We start from the raw sequence: 24,634 nt of genomic DNA on the forward strand, positions 1-24,634 counted from the left end.
TTCTCATTTCTGCTTTGCTCGGTTTTGTGTATTTTTCTAAGATAAGAATTACTTTAGCAATAATTATTAGAAATCACAGCACTGGTATATTATTAAGACAGTATTCAAATGACATTTGGCCAGAGTATCCAAGGAAGGTGCAACCCTCAGTCATACCAGTGAGGCCACTGTGGGAAATAAATGTTCTAACACAGCAAATGAAGGCCATGTGGCCTTTGTGATAAGCTAAGGGAAAGCTGTCAAACCTCAGTTTAACAGAAAGGCTATGCTGAAGGTATCCAGTTACAGGCACTGGAAAATCATAATTACTCTTTTGACTTCTGTGCCAGAACTCCAACACCCCAAATCCAAGTTTTTTACTTTGCCACTCCATTGTAACCACAAAACTATACTCTTCCAGTTACACAAAAAATAGCCAGCAAGACAGAGAACATATTTGAGTCCATATATGGCTTCAACTGGTCTGGTCTAGGCTAGCGCAGCCCTCTCTGTGGCAGAATACAAAATAGAGAGGAATAAGTGATGATTAGAAAGAGGTAGAAAAAGAAACCAACCTGATTTGGCCAGATTTATAGCAGGTCCTTAGTCCCTGGAACCTGTGCCAGGATCTGTGAAAGGGACTATAACACACCTGAGCTCTGATCTTTTAAGTGAACAAGGTGACTCCATTCATGAAGTCCAACCAAATGTGCTTTAATGAAACAAACCACATCTTTGGTACTCTTGTTCTAACAACTGAGTTGAGAATAAAGATGAAACACATAAAAGGTCACAGAGAAAAGAAAATATTCACACACAGAGACAAAAATAGACCAAAAAAAGTGTTCAAATACCTCTCATGTTTAGAGTGTTTTATGGCTTTTGTCTGACACACGTAAAATGAATAAAAACAATTTGATGGTATAAAATAAATTGATAAAATTATACTGAGAGAAATCAAATCTAGCTTCATCTCTATTATTTTGTCCAATTATGAAAATACATAAAATGACTCCAACAAGAATATAGCAAATAACCTCTTTTTTGGACTCTTATGCTTGCACAATATTACTCAACTATTTTGTTGTTGTTGTTTTTTTGAGACAAAGTCTTGCTATGCAGTTCAGGCTGGCCTTGAACTTATGGTGACCTTAGTGTGTGCCCCATGCCTGGCTATTCAACTCTTTATTATACCAAAGTCTATAAAAAAAATTTCCACGTGCAAATTTTACTACTGACACATATGTTTAAAAAAAGAGCCAGGCATGGTGGCGCACACCTGTAATCCTAGCACTTGGGAGGCTGACGTAGAAGGATCACTACAAGCTACAGGCCAGCCTGGGCTACAATGTGGGTTCAAGGCCGGTCGGAATTACAGAGCAAGATCTGAAATTTGAAAAAAAAAAAAAAAAAAGGAAGGAGGAGGAGCAGGAAGAGGAAGAGTTGGAGGGGGAGGAGGGGAGGTAGAAGGAGGAGGGGGAGGAGGAGGCAGAGGTGGAGGAGGGGGACAGAAAGGAAGGGGAGAGGGAAGAAGAAGAAAAAAAGAAAGAAAGGAAGGGAGAGAGAGAGAAATAAAAAGATGTTTCTATTCTTGCTGGATTTGAGCAACTACTAAATGTCATGTTTTATTTCCAAATTCAAAAATCTGATAACCACAAATACATTATTTGTGTGTGTGTGTGTGTGTGTGTGTGTGTGTGTGTGTTTTGTGGTACCAGGATTTGAACTCACAACCTTGTGCTTGCCAGGCAGGCGCTGTGTCACTGAGCTATATCCCCAGTGATATACTACAAATATATTATAAGATACATGGGATTTTCACCATGTGACTATGGTATTTTATCACAAATTATGTTTACTTGGTTGTCATGTAGTGAAATATTCTTTTTGATAGTAATGTTTTTATCCACCTGTCACTACTTACTCAGATTGCTCTAACTATATGCCAGTCCTCTGAAGATATCTGTTAATGTCCAGGTACCGATTTTTTAGTAATTTTTACTTAACATTTGGGATCATTTAGCAAAATGCTTTGTTTAGGAAATCAAAGAAGCTAAAACTGCATTTCACTAAATGGTCACCAAAGTACCATTCCAGGGGGGAAGTGAAATTCTTCCAACTTACCTGTTCAGGGTTAAAAGGGGAACATTTAAGATAATTCTATGTTTTCAAAGGGAAGGAACGAGGACAACATACTTTCAATTCTACTTATGAATCTATGCCACATAGACTATCAAAGATAATTACACTATGGTAATAGGAAGCCAGTTAAATATCTTAACAATGGAGAAATGACAAAAAATACAAGGATATAATCCATATAATGGCACTTGAAATGGCTACTAAAATCCTTGGTGCAGGAAAATATTTAATGATTTCAATATATTGTTAAATGGAAAACACAGTAGGATCCAAATTTGAATATAAAATACATATGTATTTAGACAGAAATACGGAAACACTGGAAGTAGAGATTGGATTTTAATAATCGTTATATTTGAGTTAAAGAATTCTACGTGATTTTATTTTATTCAGTGTACTTTTCTGCATTTAAAATTCTCCATAATGATAAAGCATTAAATTACAGAACTCAATTCTTTAGAAAATAAAACATAGACAGTAATTCTGAAATTTTTAATTTTTTTTAAAAAAAGAATTAGCAGTGGATAGAAATCAATTTAGAATCCCCAAAACAATGAATGATAAAGATGTTTCAGAGATTGCGTTTTAAAAAAAATAACACCTTCTGTACAAAGCTCCCCAGCAATCTCTGAGAATCTTTTAACTTCATAGTACAAAGCCTATAAGAACTGAAATTGCACACTGTGTTTTAGGATGAGTTTTAAGGGCTGACCCAGTTTCACCTTAAAACAACTTTGGGAAAAACACAGACTGTTATGCATAGATAATTTTTAAGTATCACCACCACCAATCTTAAACTTCTCAAGGCTTGCCAAGCACAGTGATAAAGATGTGAACTGTGATTAATTAAAACCATTTGCCTTAAGTAAATGAAACAAAGGTTTACCATCGATAATCATCTCTTGAAGTCTCTTGTCCAAGCATTCCCTACTCTTCGAAGTGGGCACTGCTGGAGTCTTTGGTGATGGAAAATAGGTACAGAGTCAGCATTAACTTCCTATGGTCAATGAGTTAGAACAACACCCTTCCCATAAAAATCTGTCATACTTAGGGAAAGCACTGACAGATTTCTTCCAAAATTTTATTTCTATATATTGATTAGTTGGGTAGTACTGCTAAAAAGTCCTCAAATGAAGTTTATTTGCTACATTCTTCTTGGTCTCATTCCTCAGACTTCCGTGCTGATACCTAAGTAGCTGACAGAGATGAGACAAGATGTGGTCTGACTGATAACTATAAAGGACTTGGCCCCCTTTCAGCAGATCATTCCAAGGCTTCCTATATTTGTTCAAATTTAACTTGCCTTGTGATACTGATTTCTTTCATATTTAGAAGGTCTTAATTCTAAAATACTGTTGCATATAACGTTTTTAAATAGCTTTTTAAAAAAAGCTTCACTTAGCATTAGATTTAAACCCATACTTTACTCACTAAATGCAGCCTTTCTTTAACATATCTCAGTGAAAGATTGTTTTATCAAGTTTTTATTTTGTTTTTAATGCAACACATGTGTCCGGTCATTTAGAATTCTTATGGGTGTTTTCTCCCCCAGAGAGTTCTCCTCCCAGTTTTAAAAAGAAGGGACACAGGGTATGGCTTGTGAGTGCATCGCTTTCCAGCCATGAACACAGCAGTCCCTCAAACCCATATATAACCATCCTCTCTCTGCCTTTCCTACCCTCTGAAAGGCTCACTAATGACAAGTCACACTCACATCTCAGGTTACTGCTCTGAAAAGATGAAAAGAAAAAAGACACATATACTACCCTATAGTGAATAAAAACCCAAAGTTAGAATCTCATGATCATAACTCTTATATTCATATCCCATAAGTAAATGATACGTGGGGAATAGAATGTAACAAATGTCACCCAGCATATTACTCTCAGATCACAAGTCACAAGCTAGCAATCCTTATGTGGTATGAGGATTTAGTTAATCCTATTGAGTGTTAGCAAAATAGAGTAAAAATGATATAAACCCTAACTAACTAACTTTGACGTGCATCTCTTCCAAAAACCTTCTTCTACTCTCTTTGAATTGAAATTTTGTCCTTCTGAAAATCTGCAGTTATAACCTAAAATAGCCTGGAATGATAATTTCATTGGGGCATGTTACTGAGATAATCTCTTAAAAACACAATTTGAATGTTTTTTCTCATTGTTTATGTGCTTAATAAAATTTCAGCAGCATTCAATTGCTGTATGCCTAACTTGTGAACCTAATTTTAACTTTTATAAGTTGACTCTAAGAAGCTGAGTCCAGCCCACACCCACATAAAGATAGAGAACAGATCTTCCTCACAATATCCTTTTAATAGCATGGCTCCCAAGCTGGAGTCATCTTCCACAAGTCCAAGAATCAAAAAGGAAGTCAGGACAGTGGAAACTACAACTGAAGGATACTTTTAACCAAATATATGTTTCCATACTGAGCAAAACTAGAGATAGTTGTTTTGCATCCTTGGCTTTGGGTCTTAGGGAAAGCTATGAAAGTTTCTTATCATTACCTTGAGTCCTAATATCAGAATAACTACTTGTAATGTCCCCTGAACAGGTGTTACTATTCTGAAACCTAAGATACATACAAACACTCCTGAACCTCCTTGTGCTGTGCACTTACATTTTGGGGCACTGTTCTGAATTGCTCCTTCTTGACTACACTGCAGACTACAGCGGAGCTCCATTGGCCTCCACTCCTTACTGCAGACACTGATGCAGCACCCTCGGTGTGTGGAGCAAGGAAACTTGTCAAGTGCTTCTATTGTGGAGCCAAGTAACAGAACCAAGTCTGTTCATGTGGCTGACTTTTCCACTCTAGGGCCAAAGTCAAGGTCTTAGTCATCTTTTTTTTTTTTATTGCATTTTTATTTTTATTAATTTATTTTTTAAAACTGCACTAATCAGGATTGAACCCAGGACCTTGGCACTACGGTACATTCCCATTCCTTTTTTTTTTTTTTTTTTTTTTTTTTTTTTTTTTTAAGGTTTTCTGTTTTAAGAAAGGGAGTTGCTACATTACTAAGTTGTGTAGGGTGGGCTGGAATCTGTAATCATCCTGCCTCAGCATCCCAGAGTTCTGGGGTCACAGGTCTGTGCCACTATGCTCAGTCCTGGCTCACTTTTCAATCTTTTGTCTTCTCCATATGCTTTTTATAGTCACTGGCTCTGGCAACCTAGGGAGAGATTTTATAGTCCAGCCCATGACACTGTGAGTTCCATACAAATATGGATGGTCCCTGCTTTGCTCACCACATCCCTCTCACATCCCAAAGAGAGGCAGAAACATGGCATGGAATAATTACATTACTGAATAAAAGAAATTAATTGTAACAAAGTAAAAGAAATGAAAGTAATAGCAACTAATACTTATCTAGGTACTATATGCCAGAAACTACTATAAAGGGTCCACAAATGTTATCTTATTTATTAATCATAACACACTGTATTATAAGAACTATTACCATGGTAACTTTAGAAGTGAGGAAACACAGGCACAAACAGATGAATTGTCCAAGGCCAAGCAGTTAAAACCCAGGCAGCTCAGTCTGAGAGATATTTTTCTTATCAACTGGATTATATATATAGTACCAGGTCTTTAGGAGAGGTCACTTAGCTACCCCCTCAACATAAATGTCTACATCTCTTTTTTGTGAACATAGCCACCACTTTCATTGCTGACATGCAGAGAACATCATGTGTTATTTCACTGAATGCCTTAAATTATTAATTCTATTTTGCAGATCAAATAAATGAGGTATAGAAAGGTTACTCAACTTGCCCAAGGTCATATGGCTTAGAAACTCAGTGAAAAATCAACTAAATTCTGAAAACATGCAACAATTTCCTGGCCCTCCCCAAACTTTCATTAGCATGTTATTTAGTTTCATCTCATATATTAAAGTCACATTACACGTTTATGTGACTCCAACTATATAAACACAAAGACAATGCAAGTCAGTGAGGAAGAGTCAAATTTAAGAAGTAAAATCTAGTAGATGATCTCCCTTCCAATTCAAGCACAGAAATTCCTGAGATTATTGGGAAGAGATGAACTCTACATACCCCTAAGAAGGCAGTAGCTCAACACAATACTGAAACTTTATCAATACTCTAATGAATTTTCATTAAGCTAATATTGGTTATAAAAATATTTTGCTTCATTAAACTATGTCTTGAGCTTCACCATGATATAAGATATTATTGTGGAAAAACCAGGACCAAATTGGATGAAAGGCATTGGATGAATTGCAGGCACTGAAGAGTTGGAAGGCAACTATTTTATGCTAGCAGTCTGGAGGAAAGTGAGTTCCAAATCACCAGCCCTATCTTGGAGTTGAACAGACACTTATACATGCTCTAGGCAGGAAGTACAAAAGGCTGATATAACAGGGGTTTTTCGTTTTTTGTTTTTGGTTACATAGGCTGTCATATGTTGTCAGGCAGACTTGTTCTGGGCTGACGGGCATTTCTGCAACACAGCAGGAAGGTCAAGAGCTTGGATGAGCGAGTAGAATCAATCACCATTTTGGACTAAGTTGAGCTGTCTCTGGGTGATATCTCCTTGAAAACTTCAAATGGGTTAGCATAACAATCTGCACTTTTGTCTGAGTTACACTTACCTTACATGCTGCCGCTTGTGTTGGAATGCAAAGGCTAACTGAGTCTAAATGGACTGGGCCTACCTTTCCTTTTTTAAGTTTTTAAATTTCCTTTACAATATGACTTGCGTGTGTGGCCACTGTGAAGTAGCAATATATCGGGATTACAAGCAGAAGTGAAAGGCAGGTCACATCCTGGCTCTTCTCTGGGCCACCATGGAAGAAGAGAGACATGAGCCCATGATACAACCATAAACGTGGAAGAAACAGCACTAAGGTCTCATCTTGACACTGAACACAGCATGTAAATAAGAGGTTACAAGATGATGATCTGTCTAGCAGCTAGAGAATGTTTCATGCTGGTTCTTTAGAACAACTTACAAAAGTGGGGCAGACAACACCCATCAAGGTAAAGAAACATTGAACTGTTTTTTTTAAAGGTGATTTTTGCACTTCTTCCATTTACCTGAGATTTTATATCACATATTGTTATGAACCACTTTTCTTGACCCAATATAAAGTTCACTCAAAACCTTCATCTTAAAACTCTCTATTATTATGACGTGGCAAATACGAAAAGATCTGACCACTTCTCTTTCCCTAAATATCACAAAGAAACCAGATAACAAATGAAGATTGTACTCTGTAACAAGAAGAGACGAGGGACTGAATCACAGCAAAACACTTAACAAATCAAGAGGGAAGAAGAAAAGCACTGGGAGAGATTAAATGTGTGAAGAACAATAATAGAAATGAAATCTCTTGTGAAAAGAAGCAGCTGATGTTAACTTAATGGACACAAAAATGAATTAGATCTACTTCAATGACTGAGCTCGAGACAAGGTAATTATATGAAGTTTATAGAAAGTCACTTGAAAATTACACAACTTGTTGTAGGCTACTTTCAAAGACAAGGAAAACAGAAGTTCTCCATGAAGGAGCTGATCAGAAAACACATTTACAAACCCAACTGATAGTTAACTAAAAGATTATCCTTAGTTCTCATGTGGACAGAAAAGTCCCTTGAGAAATGACAAGATCTGCTGTGTTTCAGGGAGACATTCTGACCCAGAAATAGATGAAAATAAAAATATTAAATTACCGCGGAATGATGGAGTATATGAGGAAAGGAACAAAAACCTGGTAAAAACAGTTGATTCCTGAGCTGCTATGTGGTGCAACAGGAGCACAGGGGGGCAAATTCTGTTTAGCAAGAATGGGACTCACTAGTTGCTGAGCTATCAGGAAGTGAACTCTGATTTAAGTGGACGAAGAATGAGTTGGTTTACACTTGGGAAGGGAGCTGAAACACTTCATCTTCATTCTCAAAGCTGAGTAAGTCTAAGAGTCACCTAAAGGGCCTGAGGGTCAGGGTAACAAGGCTCTAGGTGCTGCTGCTGAGCTAATCACACCTCTGAGAACATGTGGGTCACATGAAAGATGGGCTGTGGAAAATGAATTCGATGACAAGCAAGGCTACATCACAAGCTCTGCTGCTAAATCTAACAGAAGCTTTCACAAGGTGTTTGGCCACACTGTTCATGATCCCAGAGGCAGATGGTCCTTTCCCTGAGTTTCAGGAGGAACCCTCTGGAGAACTTCGGCACAGTCTCAGGAGTTTCTGGCAAGAGATCAGACCGAGGTGGGGAATATCCAAGGGTGCACACATAGAAAGAAGATCTCAAATTTGATGTTCTCACTAAAATGATAGGAAGTGGAAAAAAATACTTAAAGGAGACAAAAGGAGGGGGTCATGAGAAAATGCAATGGGCAAAGAACAAGACAATAGGATTATGAAGGGGCCATAATAAAGTTCACTTTAGTATCAAGATATTTCATCAGATTCACTTATAATACTGTCACTTAGAAGCATATCATGTGTCTATGCTCAGAGACAAACAGAAGTGGGTTTCTCACATAATCTGTGATATATCAATTTTCTAAAAATTCCCAAATAGTTGTGGACTGATATTCTTATAAAATACAGCAATTAATTATTAAAAATTTGATCTTCTATTTGTATGGCGTGGTTATGGCAATTTACAATAAATGCTTATCTTCAGTTTCTTTACTTACTATAAATCTAAAACAAACTACTTACAGACTGGCACTGGGTCACACATTGACACTAGTCAATACCAACTGCTCTGGACCATAGTAGAACCAGAAGGTCTCAGTCACATCTACTCACAAGAAAATATGTAAACAAATCTATGTTCCCACAAAAATCTGTGTTTATAAACACAGGACACTAGGCAAATTTGGCTGTAGACTATAACTTGTCTACATGGCCAAAGACCAACGTTTCACAAATTCTTCCATGTGTAGCAATCATTTGGGTTTCCTGAGAAAACTCTTAGAACCTCCAATTTCTAAAGAATTCTGCATTTGGAAGGAAACTTGCATTCTTCTCAAGTAGGTGAACATGAACTGCCCCATAGCTCACATTTTGAGTGATAAGGCTCCACAGATCGTTCCTGTGAATACAGGCCCTAGTATGTACCGTTGAGTATAAAAGCTACTTTAGAGATCTTAGCTTTAAACAGACTGCAGAGAGATTATACTTGCCTTCCTTAATTATAAAGGGTTGAATACAATAAAAGTGAATGAATATAGATAGAAGCATGTCAAGGTTTATGACTGCGGCCCCCAGGCCTCATGCATTTGCACTGTGCATTTGTCACTGGTTCACTGTCCAACACTTGGATTGATGATATCAGTGCTACACCTGTTTCAGGGTGGAGCCAGCATACAATGTAATGGCTGGAAGAAGGCATGTCTCTCTCTCTTGCTGGTTTCTGTCTAGCTCTTTGGAGCCACTATGAACTGCAGGCCCTGCAGTGCTACTCTGCCTTGGAGCCCACTGAGTATGGACTGAAATCTCCAAAAACGGTAAGAAATAAACCTTTCCTTTCCTATCTTTGGGCATCAGGTATTTTTGTCTCAGCAACAAGTAAAAGGTAATTAAGACAAAGCAGAACTGATAATATTAAATATTGGATGATTCAGTGCTTTTTTGGTTAGCCTACATTTAAAAAACAGTTGGTAATTCAGAAATATTTGGTGACTGCTGGCTTGATGCAGCAATACTCAAGTGTACTGACTAGGGCACACACAGCAAATCTAGAAGAGTGGTGGGGCTTTGATTTCTTTCCCCAGTATTGTGCACCATTTGATAAAAAGTACAACTGTCAGTAGTCTTATTAAGGTTGTACCTGTATGGAAGAGCTGAATCACACAATATTTTCCTTCAGTACGAGGTTTTTTTTTCATGTTTCTTTACATCTGTATATTTTATTTTTAATTCTTTTACTCTCCTCATCTGAATATAAAATCCCTTCTTTCCCTGGAATTTGGCCAACAAGGGTAGGATTTCAATTAACCATCTAGTGGGTTGTCTTAATGGAGAATCTAAAACCTGATTACAAGCTATAAAACACAGACAAATACTAGAAACTGTGATGTAAGTACATTGCAAAGGGGGCATTTCTTCTCCTGCTACCAAATTCCAACATTCTTGGGTCAGAATGCCATACTGATTTGCTAAGTTACTTTCATCTCGAAGAGAAATGTACTGCTTAAGATGAACAAGCAAGCAAAATCTATAATGTCAAGGGTTAAAGCTCCAAAAGGATTATCTATTCACTGTTTATGATCCTAAGACCTCTGAGTATTAGAGCAGACACCTACATGTTTGCTTAAAAAGACTCTACTGAGTTCTAATTGCAAAAACGGGATGTCTCAAGAATGCTTACAGATAATGTTTAATGAAAGAACAGATAAGCTGAAGAAAAATAATTAACTCGGATTTGTGCCAGGTGCCCCTTGGGAATGCTAATATGTATGTTCAATTTCATAAGACTTCAAAGATGGTAAAAGAGCATCCTCAGGAGAGGGTGTTGGATATGCAGATAAAATATCCACGCATGTTCAGAAACGTCCTTTAATTGCAAGAGTGATGTCACCCAAATTAGGATAAAGTTGCAGCATCAACTATTCAAATGGATGGAACCTTTTTTTCTTTCTCTAAAAGTCTTGTTAATAAAGTAAGTCATAATGTCTCGCTGCTTAGGAGATTATGGTAGAGAAGTAGTAAAATAAAGACTAGGGAAATTCCAATAGGAATAAATGTTGGACATACTGTCTCACACGTAGCAATCATGTCATGCCACAAACTCCCAAGTTCAAATCATGTAAGTGCTTTGAAATTTTTGTTAGGTCAACTAACAGAGATCTGCTTGAACAAATCTCTCAGACATAATGAACTTCACACAATTTCAAGCCCATTTTCATTTTTCAACCTAGCAAGTATGGTACTACTACCGAACACCCAGCATTACAACTTGTTTCACATTATACATGAGTTTTCTCATTAGCCTATCTTCCTCCTCTGAAATGATGGTCACAGAAGAAAAGGACTCTATTTTATTCATGGTTTTACTGTCACCACTGAACAGGGTGGGCAGGATATACAAATAGTCCATGTACTCTTGTTGAGCTGATGATTCTAAATGGTTTCAGGCAGTTTAGTCATTCTGTGATCTGGAATGGTGATGACTCCTGATCTCTAAACTGCTGGAGACCCCTCTTACTCCAGTAAAGTCAGTCTTAATGTAGGCTGAATCTGGACCTCATAGTTCACACCAAATTTGTTCCTGCAACCGAGTTCCTGCCTTAATACCTGCCTAGTATTTGCATCTCCCTAGAACTAAGCTTCTGCTTACAAGGCGCTTAACCCCTGCACCCAGCCAGGAGATAAAGGTATAGGCTACTTTTAAAGAGAATTTCTTAAAGGCTGCTTGGGAATTGTCTCCCTATGCTATTAGTATCTTATCTTTCAACATGCTGCTCTCAGGGAACACCCCTTTATTATATCTACACTTCATCCTGTGTAACTATCATTTGTACATACTGCCTCTGCCTGGTAAATAGGACTTTCATCTTGGTAAAAAGTCCTTGCCTCTCTGCTTGCATGACCTTGAGGGGAGAGGCTATTTCTAGAATATGTTCCCTACCACTGTCTCATCACATACCAGAGTCTTGCCAGACACACAGTTCTGACTTCTGGCCCGGGAATGGAATTGTTTCAGCAGGACAACTTATTAACTTATGATGTCTTACTTTCTGGCTGAGAATATCCAGCTAGATGATTGATATGCAATAATGAAATATGGACTGACAATACAAATTGTTCTGCAAAAAAAATTTTAAAGAACTTTACTTATTTCCATTCATGAGTATAGGGATAAGAGACAAAGAAATATATAAGAAGACTGGAATAAACCAAAAGGTGAGTAAAGGGAAAAACTCAAGAAAGAATAATGTGTAAGTAATTTTTAAGCAATATGGAACTAATTAAAATTCTGTTGAAAAAGCATCAAAAAGAATTTAGCATGGAACAAAGTAACATTTTTGAGCAAACTTATAGAATTTAGAAAGTAAGGGATTATAAGAGATAATTAAGACGTGAGGATTATAAATTGTAAATAACATATGGAAAAGAAAAGGAAGATCAGCACAAATTATCATTAAGCTGACAGCTGATAAGGGTTATACACATTAAGACAACACATTTAAGAAGGTCTCATGGGATGTCTTGCTGCTTTACAAAGACAGAAAGTTTGATGAGAATACAAAGAAAAACTATTTACTTAAGAATACTATAAAGAGAGAGCATGAAAAAGCAAAGGTAAGTTTCTTTCTCTACCTGCATCAAGTCTCACTCTAAACTCTTTCCTTCATTCCACTCAACTGAACTGATAACTGAACAATCAGGAAGGAGCATTAGGCGATGTTATGGTTTTGACCTAATTGTACTCCAAATTTCTCCTGCCTTCAGAGGTATGGATTTTGGAGAGTGATTGGATCATGAGGGTCTATATTCTAAGTGGATTCCTCTATCGATGAGGTCATAGACAAATATGTGGTTAGGAGGTGGGGTCTTACTGAAAGAGGTCACTGGGGGTGTGCCTCACTTTGGCTCTTTCCTGTCTTTTTCCTTTCATGTTGCTATTGGTTGAGCAGCTCTCCTACTCCAGGCCTTTCTGCCATGTCATTTCTGCCTTGGAGCAAGTTGGCCATAATGGGAACCTTCTGAAACTATGAGTTAAAATTAATCTCTTCCTTAAACTATGGGTAGTAGGTATTTTGTCACATAGATGGGAAAAGCTAGTAAGTCACCTCTGAAAGGTCTTAGGTAGCTCAACATTTAGGTAACTCTGAGTTCATACAGTAATGAACAATTTACTATAAATCCAGAGTTACTTAATTCAAATACATAGGGTATTGAGGGAATGGTACAAACACTGAATATCTAGCTTTGTCCTAGATTATACTGTTTTTTCATTTTCATTATCATTGAAATAGTCTGTATGTACTACAGTGTTTTTCATACTTGTTACTACTGCATTTGATTGCTATTAACACTGTACTGTGTGATAAGAAATTTTAGCTGTTTTCTTTATATAATTCTAGTCTAGTCTACTTTTTTTTTTTTGGTACAGGGAATTAAACTCTGGATCTCACACTTGCCAGGCAATCACTGATTTGTTGAGCTAAATTCCTAGTCCTAAATAACATTTTAAATAACAAGGTGCCCTTAAAACTGGTTGGTAGACTGGGGATATAGGCCAGTGGCATGGCGCCTGCCTGGCAAGCAGGATTTCAGGTAAAAAAAAAAAAAACAAAAAAAACAAAACAAAAAAAAAAAAAACCCTGGTTGATATTTAATGCTGCGAATAACAGTGATGGTCACAGAGACCAACTAATAATAATGCTGGGAATATGTTTATCATGTAATAATAGATAATCTTGAAAGAAAATTCCAACAAAATTATATTAATTTTATTACAATAATAAAATCAGGAACTGTTATGGATTAAAAACTGGTGGTCAACTTAATGTCAGCTGGATTACATCAGCATAATGCAAAGATATTCAACCTATGGAAAGTTGCCAGCATAAATAGAGACATAGAGAAGGAGAAGCTATTGCATTGAGGGATTGAGGCATTGAGGCATTGTGGGATCTCCTATGAGTTTCTGTTTGAGCCATCAGGTTTTTCTTTTGGAGAAGCTCTGGTCCTCATATCAAGCATTGCTTTTTGGCTCTGGAGGGGAAGACGTGTGCTGCTTGATCTCTAGGATAAACTCGTCACGTTGGCTTTCTGGCATGTATTTGTCATTGGAGGATCTCGGGGTCTCTGTGTCACTGAGGATGGCTATGGTGCTTTTTAGGACAGCCCTGGTCTTTGTTGTGAGTATGATTTTTTGGCTCTAGCATAAAACCCTCAACCCACAGCACAGCTCTTTTACCCACTGGCATAGACTTCACTTTTACCTCTGACCTTTGGCCCTTCCTGGCACAGATCCATAAAACAGACTGGTGTGAGTCCTTTTTGTGGGCTCTGGACTTCCAGCTGGACTCCTGGGAGGCACTGTCATGAGTTCTAGGTTATTATCTGGACCCATGTGGGACAATGCTGTTGGGTTTAGGGCCTTCTGGTGTTGCAGATAGATTTTCTACAGTTTCTTGTGTTAACTCTGGGCAACTATCATAAAACAATATTATAAACTCCATGTTATGATTCTTATTGTTGGTACCAGGAGTGGGTCATTACTGTTATTTTGCTTGGCCATGTGTCTTAAGAGCCTTAAAATTAATTTAAAAAGTTTTCGAGACTGGGAAAGAGACAGCCTCTATATGCTGCAGACCATTATTAGAGACTCTGATCAAAATCTAAAAAGTCAGAGTACTGATAAAAATGCTGCCAGTTAAGATAAAGCTTGAGAGGCTTCTTTTTAAAAGCACTGCTACATCTGCTGGAGTCCAGATAGTATATTGTGCTTTAGTTAAAAGTTGGTCTTCATTTTGCTTATATTTAGAGATATTACCTGGGTGGCAAAAATACTTTAGTGCAGTCTACTGTTGAGATGGTAACATAGTTACTTTAGAAAACTTTTAACAAGATCTAAAAATTTAGGGCAAAGAGCCAATAAAATAATTTAAAACATTTGGCCAGGAAAAAGGCTCCATTAAAACTGTGGGTTACGAAGATAAAACAAAAGAAAATAGCTGTTTAAAAAAGCAATAAAAAAATCAACAGTACATTTAAATTGCAGGAGATCCTATACTATATATTAGTCTTGCCATGCCACATTAAAAGTTGTTTTTAAGGACTGTGATATAATTGTTCTCTTAGTGTGATTTTAATGTTTTATATGTTTGTAACCAGGTTAATTTATCAAAGTACTGTGTTTTAATATTAAACCTTGGTCACTCTTTAAATGTTTTGCTTTTGGTACCGAAATTAAGAGTAAAAAATTATATATATATATATATATATAATTTTTGTATTAATATAAATCTAAATAGACCAAGATGTGTTAACTTTCACAAATCTGCCACTAAGGATTATAGTTTTAAAAAATGCATGTGGTTATTAAGTTGGCCAGGGGTATATTGTTATGGATTAAAAACTGGTGGTCAACTTAACACCAGCTGGATTACATCAGCACGGCACTGAGTAAAGATGGTCCACCTGAGAAAAGCTGCGAACATAAGTAGAAACATAGAGAAACTATTGCGCTGAGGCATTGTGGGATCTCCTATGAGACGCTGTTTGAGCTGTTAGGTTCTCCTGGAAAAGCCCTGGTCCTCACATCAAGCATTGCTTCCTAGCTCCAGAGGGGAAGGCATGTGCCGTTTGGTCTTCAGGATAAACTCTTCATGCTGGCTTCTTGGCAGGTACTCTACTGTGCTTGTCAGAGAAGCTTGGGGCCTCTGTGTCGCGGAGGATGGCTGTGGTGCTTTTCAGGACAGCCCTGGTCTTTGTAGACTTTTCGGCTCTAGCATAAAATGCTCAATCCACCGGCACAGCTCCTTTACTCGCCTGCATAGACTTTCTCACTTCCACTGCTGACCTTTGGCCCTTCCCAGCACGGATCCATACAACAGCCTGGCATAAGTTCTCCTTGTGGGCTCTGGACCTCCAGTTGGACTCCTGGGAGGCACTGTCATGGGCTCTGGGTTTTTATCTGGATTCATGTGGGACACTGCTGTGAGATTTAGGCCCTTGACTAAAATATTCTATGTCTTTGGTGTTGCAGATAGATTTTCTACAGTTTCTTGTGTTAACTATGGGTGATTATTATAAAACAGTATTATAAACTCCATGTCCTGTTTTTAATTGTTCTCTGCACAACCCCTGACTACAAGAACTTTTTTTATCTCATACTTTAGTAAGAACTGCAAATCTATGAAAGATAATGAAAAACTATTTTTATGCAGTCTTTGTTTCAAATTTTTTTCTTTAAAAAATATGTATGCACCAAAAAGTATAAAGTATGAACATTTTTAAGAAAATCATTTTTAATTCAAGAGTAACAAACTAAGAAAATGTCCTCAAACTTCATTCACGTAATCTGAAGCTATGAGAAGAAAATTTTTAGGGGTACATTCTTCGGCTCTCATAATCAAAACTTTCACTTTGGTAATGAAATAAACATAAAATATAAAAGAAAAAGATTTTTGTATTAAATTCAAGCTCAGAATTCATATCTTTTCAAAAAAAAAAAAAAGAGAAAATAGAATCTACTATCATAACATCTCTGAAGGGATACACATACAAAACACCATGCAGGTAATTCTCATTATCCATAGTACATATGATCTATAAACACTGAGTTAGTGAATACTGAATCATTGCTCTTAGTAAATACAGGACCAGGTTCCGATGAGCCTCTTGTCACATGTTTCTTTTTTGATCATCTCATGATCAGTGACAGGTTAACTCATTAACAATGAACACATGATCAACAGCACTAGAATTTATTCCAGACAAAGCTTACCCAACACCTGCATTTCTTTGTATATACTAGGAACACTAGGGTGCATTTCAACTCTGTGTTCATATGCCAACAATAAAATCGCATATATATTCATGTAAAGACAACAATGTGGAAAATAAGGCACTAAAACGACCATAAACAAGATTTGTTTACTCTCATAGAGTGAAACAAGAATGTAGAGAACTTCCCTGTTGACCTTTGTTGAGAATGTGTGCACTAAATAGACCTTCTCATCACTCTGTGCACTTCTTTGAATTACCCTGGCAGTGCTATGAAATTATAAATAACTTGTGGAGCTACAAATAATTTTTATCATATGGACAACATTCTAAATATGGAATCAGTAAATAATGAGGATTAATTATTAATTATACTAACAAGAGTTTCATTATATGTTACAATGAAATTCCTTCAATATTTCTAAAAACATCCTTTGAAAATAACAAAGAATCTTACTACTATCTAGAGGAACGTGCCATTTCAAATCACAATATTTCTCGTGCCTCAGATCAGATTAAGAGAAATGTTCCCTTAACGGAAGGAGTTCGGAAGAACACTATCTTCTATCTGGACATTCTATAACAGTAGCTAGTTAATTAAAAAAAATAAAGTCAATAAAAATTTCATAAGAAACTGAAAATAATCATAATAAATAGTATGCTATAGCCTACTCCTTTAAATCTATAACCCTCCTATATTAAAAATCATATGAAAAGATAGGACATATCAATGAATTCTTAGTTGTAATTGGACCAAAGACATGAATGGGCAAATCATAAAAGAAGCAATGAAAATACAGAATAAAAGAAAAATAATCACTTTAGTGAAGAATAACAGTAAAGATGGCCAAAAGAAATGATGGAAAATGGGCACTGTTCTTGTTAATGCCAGCCTTCTACAGTCCTTTTCTGTAATTATTAAATCCCAACTGAACAATCCACTGAATTATCTGCACTGAGATAATTCAGAAATATGCAAACCTTAAAATGTTACATGCTTCAGCTCTTCTCTTTCTAGGAATTTATCTAATGAGTAATCTAAACTGCATGGGTAGAAGATGTTTTGCAGCAGCATTACTTTAAGTTAAAAATACTGGGAATACCAAAACAAACTAAATTGTATATCCACACAAGCTACTAAAAATGTTGGAAAGAACTGTATAAAGTCAGAAAAAAAAAAAAAAAAGATCTTAAAGGATGAAAAATTGCTGTAGAATATTGTCAACTATATACTAGTTGTGTCAAAATTATTGTCTTCACTTTTCAAAAGATATATATGTAATGTTAACCACTTTTATATACATTTCTATATCTCTAGTACTCTAATAATTATAGAAAAGGGGAAACTGTTTATAAAGTACTGGAAAACAAAGAAAAATGACTATTTAGCAAAGCACTGGATCAAGCCAATTTCTCAGGCAAGCCCATATGGATATGTTGTTCATTTTAGAACAAGACAGTCTTTCCTAATTGCTAATTCCCTGGCAGTGAGTGAGGCAGGATACACAGTTATTGTCAGTCTCCCGGATCTAGGAGGGCTAATCCCAACAGATCACAACTAACCTTCAGGCCATAGTAGGGAATTACAGACTTTCATAATCATCCATGTATTTGAAACAAGAATCAGGGTATCTGAAACACAAGTTTCTAGCCTGATTCTTTTGAATAATTTTCCAAGTAACATCTCAAAAATAAGATTAGTGAAATTTTTAAATATTTTGCCATTATATTATCCATAAGATTCTGAATTCCTGACATTATTTGACTGTCTTGCTAGAAAATGCTCTATTTTCTAATGGTTGCATTCATCCAATTTTTTTCTTAGTACAATAATACTTTAAAAACCCCAAACCTTAGCTTTTCTATTAATGATATATTTCCACTCCATTTGACAGTATAATTTGATTAGTGGACTATTTCTCTTTAACAATGTAGAAAAGCTTCTACATATATGATTCATAATCAATTACTGAGCACGTGGGAATTAATGACAAAGTCTGTCAAATTCTTTAAATCACTTACCATGAAACAAAATAAGGCTCATTAAGATCTGAATTTTGTGAGGCAAAGTACAGAGAACAACCTTATTTTTGATTGTTTCTGAAAGTATGTCAGCAAAGAGCATGAAAATAGATTTAGAGTGCTCCATTAAGGATGTTTTGAAAATGCTGTAGCTATCAGACACACTGATTTTGTGAAATAGAGGCTAAATGTGAGGATTTAGCTATTACTCAAGTATCGGCAGGTAACGTGGGACAACTATGAGGTGGGCCTGGAGAGCTAGCTCTTATTGGAAATTTTAACCAACTGGACATCTGGAAAAGAAATACAAAATTCACACTTACAAATTCACAACAGTAAGGAAATCACTTCAGCAGGTGATGGGAAAGAGGGCAAGGTTGACAGTTCTTTCATTCTCTAGTTTACGTAGAGTGGAGGACCTACATAAGGGTTAATTTCTTCCTGGTCTAGCCACTACACATTGGATACATGTAGTACCCTATAAACATCTTATTATATGTATCCATCAGAAGTGAAAACATGCTTTGAAATAACAGAGGGTCTTCTAAGTGTAAGAGACTGAGAAAGAATATTACAAATTCATAAACATACAATCAATTTTACTCTTCTTAGACTAGACTACCAGAGAGATTATTACAATAAAATGGCTGCCTGGAATTCTAATCTTTTCAACTCCGTGTGAAATTAAAATGTGGTTTCAAGCAGACTGTAAAATTAATAATGTCATTTCAAAAACAATGCTCCTGTTGCATAAATTGTTGACACTATACTTGAAAAAAACTCCTACAAGAACTCCATTATCCTAAAAAGTAAATATTCATTTACAAACAAAGTATTTCAGAAAATACATGAAGAATATAGCAAAATGGGTTCTACTTTGTTAAAAAAATTAAAACAGATACTGGACCTGAAGAACACTTGGCCACAAAAAACCAATAAGGCCTCACTAAGACCTTAACTCTGTCTAATTTCCTTAATTTCAGCTATTTTTTATAAATATCTGTAAGAGCCACCAAGTAATTTAATATTTTATAGCTAAGAATTTCCATCATGATAGACCAAATAAGGGAACTTTAGAACTGCCATTGAAAAAGTATTTTCTTTGCTGTATTTCACCATTCATGTTTGAAAAGCTTTCTCTTTATATATCCTTACTGGAGCTCCAGAAATACTTCTGGTTTATAGTTGCCTAATTCATGAATTGCTATTTGTTGGAATAAACTTTAAAATGTGAAGGTACCTCGGTTTACTCTGAAATACTTCCGATATTTCTGATATAAATATGAATTAAGATAAAAAGATATTTGCTTTGTATTTAAATATACACTAAACTTAATAATAATTTAAAAATATGACATACAGAGCACATATGAATCCCAAAATACATTTATTAAAACAAAGTATTTGAATAAACCTCATACTGTAATCATGGCATGTGGTTTTACTCCTCTCATCTCAAATTCTAAAGACTCTAGAGTTATAAGGGTTAGTCTCTTCTCCAATTTAAACCGAATGATATTATGTGGTCCTTTCAAACTTTAAACCTCTTCCCCCACTATTAAACTGCATTTTCTTAGTTATCTGCTTAGGGAACAATTAGGGACCAAGAGAATCATTTTGACCTTCCATCAATTTTAGAACAATACACGTAGTAACACTGAACATCAGTGAACCTGTTTCACATACCTGCCACTTCTGTGAATGTACGTTTAATCTAAATCTAAGTTGTAGAAATGATAAATAATTACTTGCTATTTTAGACCCATTATAAAATGTATCTAAGCAAAGGAAATCAAGAACTGCTGTAAGTGAAGTAATAGATATGCTAATTAGCTTGATTGTAGCAATCATTTCATGGCATGTATATATCTCCAAACATGGCTAGATCTTAAGTACAAGCCAATTATACTCAATAAAAAGTACAAAAAATACTAAGCACTAACAAAACAATATAAACTGTAATTTTTGGTATGTCTTAAAAATATTTAATGCTTGGGGGTATTACTTTCATGGATCCTTTTCCAATGAGTCAATAGAAGTTGCAAGAGTGTAACCAAATGACTAATGAATAAATGAATACAAGAAACATGCTCAACTTCATTAGCTATGAAGGAAAAGCAGCGAAACACAATGCCATAAGTTTATCAGGATGACTAATATTAAACAGAATGACCAATGCAAGAAGTGAAGTTTAAATGAAAAGCAGAAAGCACAAATGAGGCAACAATGCATGATTCCAATAATATTAAGTTAAAAACAGGTTAAAGTAAGTCTATGCTATTAGACATTAGGTCAGCATTGCCACTGGAAAGAAAGCAGAATATGGAAGGATCTATGGGGAATACAGAAGGAGGCATGTAGGAAGCAAGTCCTGTTCCATTTATTGAACTACCTGAAGATTTCATTTGTATGTTCACTACATATACTATACTGTTTGTAGATTATATGTAAAAGCTTCCTAAATTTTAAAAACAATACTGTCATATAAAATTATTGCCCTTTTAAATGGTAAATTCTGTGTATATGTGATTTAACTCATATAACTATACTGTCATTTTGTAAATGAGCGGCAAGTGAGGCATGCACAAGTTAAACAACATGCCCAGCGTACTACAACTGTAAGTGGGAAGGACAGGATTAAACCCATACTCAGGATCCAGAGGCTCACTCAGAAAAGTTTCACCCTTATACTAATCTTTGGTGCTAGTATAGCATAATTCTTTAAGGGTATCTAAAGAGCTCTAAAACCATGACTTTAAAATTGGATGTCAATCAGGAAGATCAGTCAAATCGAGCAGGGTATTTTCCCTAATGCGAATCATTTACTATTGGTTTTCAAAATTAGGCCTACAGAAAGCAATAGATTTGTTTTGACTTCAGTTAACAGGGTAGAGGGTATTAGATGTGTGCCAACTGCCTCTTGTTTTTATTAATGTACATAAGATTCTCCTGCTGGGGATATAGCTCAGCAGCACAGCGCCTGCCTGGGAAGCGTGAGGTTATGAGTTTGATCCCCAGTACCCAAAAAACAAATATGAAAATAAACAAACAAAACCCCCACAAAATAATCCTGATATTTTGTATCCCTAGGAATTCTAGGTTGAAAATTAAAATCACAAGCCTAAGAATAACTTTAAAAAAAAAAAGACTACAAGATAAGATTCTATATAGTGCTTTTCCTTTAAATGTGTTCAAATTCCTAACACTCACTACAAAACCCTACTTGTATTTCTTTCTTATTTTGTGCCATTTTTACTCCCTATGAATTTAAGGATGTTAGTGATTATGATTCTGTAAATCAAAATGAAGTAGATCAGATCTGTTCTACATCAGCAGAACAAATTTTATTACCTTTCTCTCATATCAAGCTCAGCTGGAAAATAGGAGAATTATAAAATATTTAATGATATACTTCATGTGAATCCAGTTTAGGAAGTGCACTCTTTTGAAAAGACACTCATTTTAGTGTGATAGAGGAATTTTGTTTTATATATTATAAAGGAATAAGAAATACTTTCATTATAAGGATGTTTGTGTTAGATTCAAGTGAAAATCAGCATTTGGGTTTTGTAAGCGTACAAAAGAAATACAAATTTCAGCTCTTTGACTGCAATATAAGTGAAAATATGTCAGTATGAAATATTATTCTAGAATGATTCAGTGTTTGTTACCTGATCAATAGTATATGTTGTATATATGATAAACAATTGGTTGATTATTGATTAAAGTATCAGTTGACTTAAGTTTACTACTAACAGGTCTTTTATAATTTTGAGTTTTGGTGTATTCAACTAATTTTTTTCTCTAACAAGAAAACCAATAACTTCGAAATAATTAGCTTGAGCTCTTGGGAACCTGTACCTCTGGGCAGGCAGATAGGGTTCTACTTAATGTAATTACTGCCAGAACTACAAGCAGTTGCCTTGCAAAACCAAATCAAATCATCTGTACTATTTTTTAGATTCTGGGCTCTGAATTGTGTGAAACAATGCCAGCATTGAAAATACCCATTACATTTCCATGCTTTTTAACTGGGTATGAAATTTCAAGATTTGGAAAATGTACTGTGAGATGAGCTATGCATTCATTTTCCTGATATAGCATGAGAAAAATAACTCCCACATACCTTTATCTACCCAAATGACAGCCAATCTCAAAAAAGTTTAAATACTCCAAGGACTTGAAAATATTCCATAAAGCAAAGCCAAAATTTCTGAAGTGGATGTTTAAAAAAACAATAAGGAAAATGGTTCTGCAAGTGGAATTTTCGTCCCACTATAGTCTGCATTTTTACAAAGTTAAAATTCAAGATCAACCACTAAGAAAAGATATTTCAAAGAAAACCCTATGATTGTCCTGGTAGATTTAATCCCTTGATGGCTCTCTGTTAACAGCAATGAATTTCAGCAGATGCTAAAAGGTAAGTGTTTTATTGCAGTCACCTGTCCTCCGGGTACTCTGTGTTTCAAACAACTAGAAAAGCTGTGTGTATTTACAGATTTCAATTAGTTTGGGAATCTCTGGGAGGAAAATGATTCTTCTCTTAGAAAGAAATAGGAAGAAAGGATAAAGGAATTAATAAATGATACGGGAGTGACTGATAATGGTTCTACCTTTGGGTGAAATGTGCTTATACAAAGAAAAAAGATCTACAAATACAGTTTTTCATGGCTGAAGATAAGGAGCTAATCATATATTATCATTTACTCTGTAAATCAGAATAAAAGAGTTAGCATAAATGTAAGGTAAATCACACTTAGTAAAACTCTTAAGAAAAGACAAGCATACTACCGACAGAGAACAAAATTTTATCCATGCAAACTAAAACAAGACTACTGTCAATGTATTTATTAATGGACAGCTTCCAAATTAAGTTCAGACTACATTTGAGGTGACAACTCTGGTATGATATTGTTCATGATTTTCTGACTGGCAGTTCAGATTTCCAATGTCTTCAAATATTTTAGTAAACAAGAAAAATTTTTTAAAACTCTAACATTGACTCTCAAAGTTTAGTATCAAATTTCTAAGAAACATATCTACCTCATAGATGTTAAAAATATTAAATGAGAAGCATGTACATCACCTTACTCAAAAACTAGATTTTCTATATAATAAGCATCCATTTAAACGTTATCATAGACAACCTAATAGAGTTGAAACAAAGCAAACTGATATTTGAACTGGTATTTAGTAAATGTGGTTACTAAACTGATCAAATATTTCTTGAATGCCTATAATGTACCTGCCATAGCTATAGTAGCTATATCCTAGTCAGTTGCATTCTAGTTAAGAAGAAAAGATGTATATGAAGCAAGAATGGAAAAATATAACTATCCAGTTATTTACTACTTAGTGCATATGTTAAAAACTGTAATGGTCAAAGATGAAAATTAAACAGCATACAGAAGCAGGTAAGGCCATTATTTCACTCATATATTATATAGAGTAAAACAAGATCCTAAAATCCTACAAATTTCCAGTTTTACAGTGTTATCTTCAGCATTGTTAGGGAAGGACACAGGACTAGTGGAGTCAGTGTACTCAAATTACATTTCATGCCAACCAATGCTACACTGCTTGACAGACTGTATCTTTTTTATTTCCTTCCACCTCCCAAGACTTTGCAAGTACAGTTTCTGAAACAAATTTTTCTTTCTTACTGAGGATCAAACTCAGGACTTCATGCTTGCCTGAAACAAGATCTTGGCTGCTTACAAGCTTTTCACCCAAGATGGGCATTACATTACTCTGTACTGCAAGACCAGATGGCAGGATTTCCACCTAAGGCTCCAAAGCATACATGTCAGTTTATTTATTTTCAGCAGTAGGACATAGGCAGTTTTTAATGATAAGGAATTAGAACACAGCCAAACTCCCTACAAAGAGAGAGTTTACCTTAGGATCTGATGTGAGCAACTTGAATGCGTGATACACTTGAGATTCCTTTACACCACCTCCCAGATCCAGGAAGTTAGCTGGCTTCCCACCATTTAAGAAGATAATGTCACAAGTAGCCATGGCCAGTCCTGCACCATTCACTA

The 24,634-nt window shown here is 35.6% G+C and overlaps 1 protein-coding gene across 1 annotated transcript in view; it reads right to left on the bottom strand.

The window, feature by feature from the left end:
- The window catches only part of Suclg2 (succinate-CoA ligase GDP-forming subunit beta), a 267,332-nt gene that overhangs the window by 75,505 nt on the left and 167,193 nt on the right, over nucleotides 1-24,634 (bottom strand). Inside the window, exon 9 of the mRNA XM_063260219.1 lies at nucleotides 24,489-24,631. Within this exon, the coding sequence (XP_063116289.1) occupies nucleotides 24,489-24,631 (143 nt within the window). The remainder of the gene's footprint in view (nucleotides 1-24,488; nucleotides 24,632-24,634) is intronic.

The sequence above is a fragment of the Cavia porcellus genome, unplaced genomic scaffold (genome assembly GCF_034190915.1).
Source record: "Cavia porcellus strain 051 isolate PalLab524CR breed Dunkin Hartley unplaced genomic scaffold, mCavPor4.1 scaffold_13, whole genome shotgun sequence".
Taxonomy (NCBI): domain Eukaryota; kingdom Metazoa; phylum Chordata; class Mammalia; order Rodentia; family Caviidae; genus Cavia; species Cavia porcellus.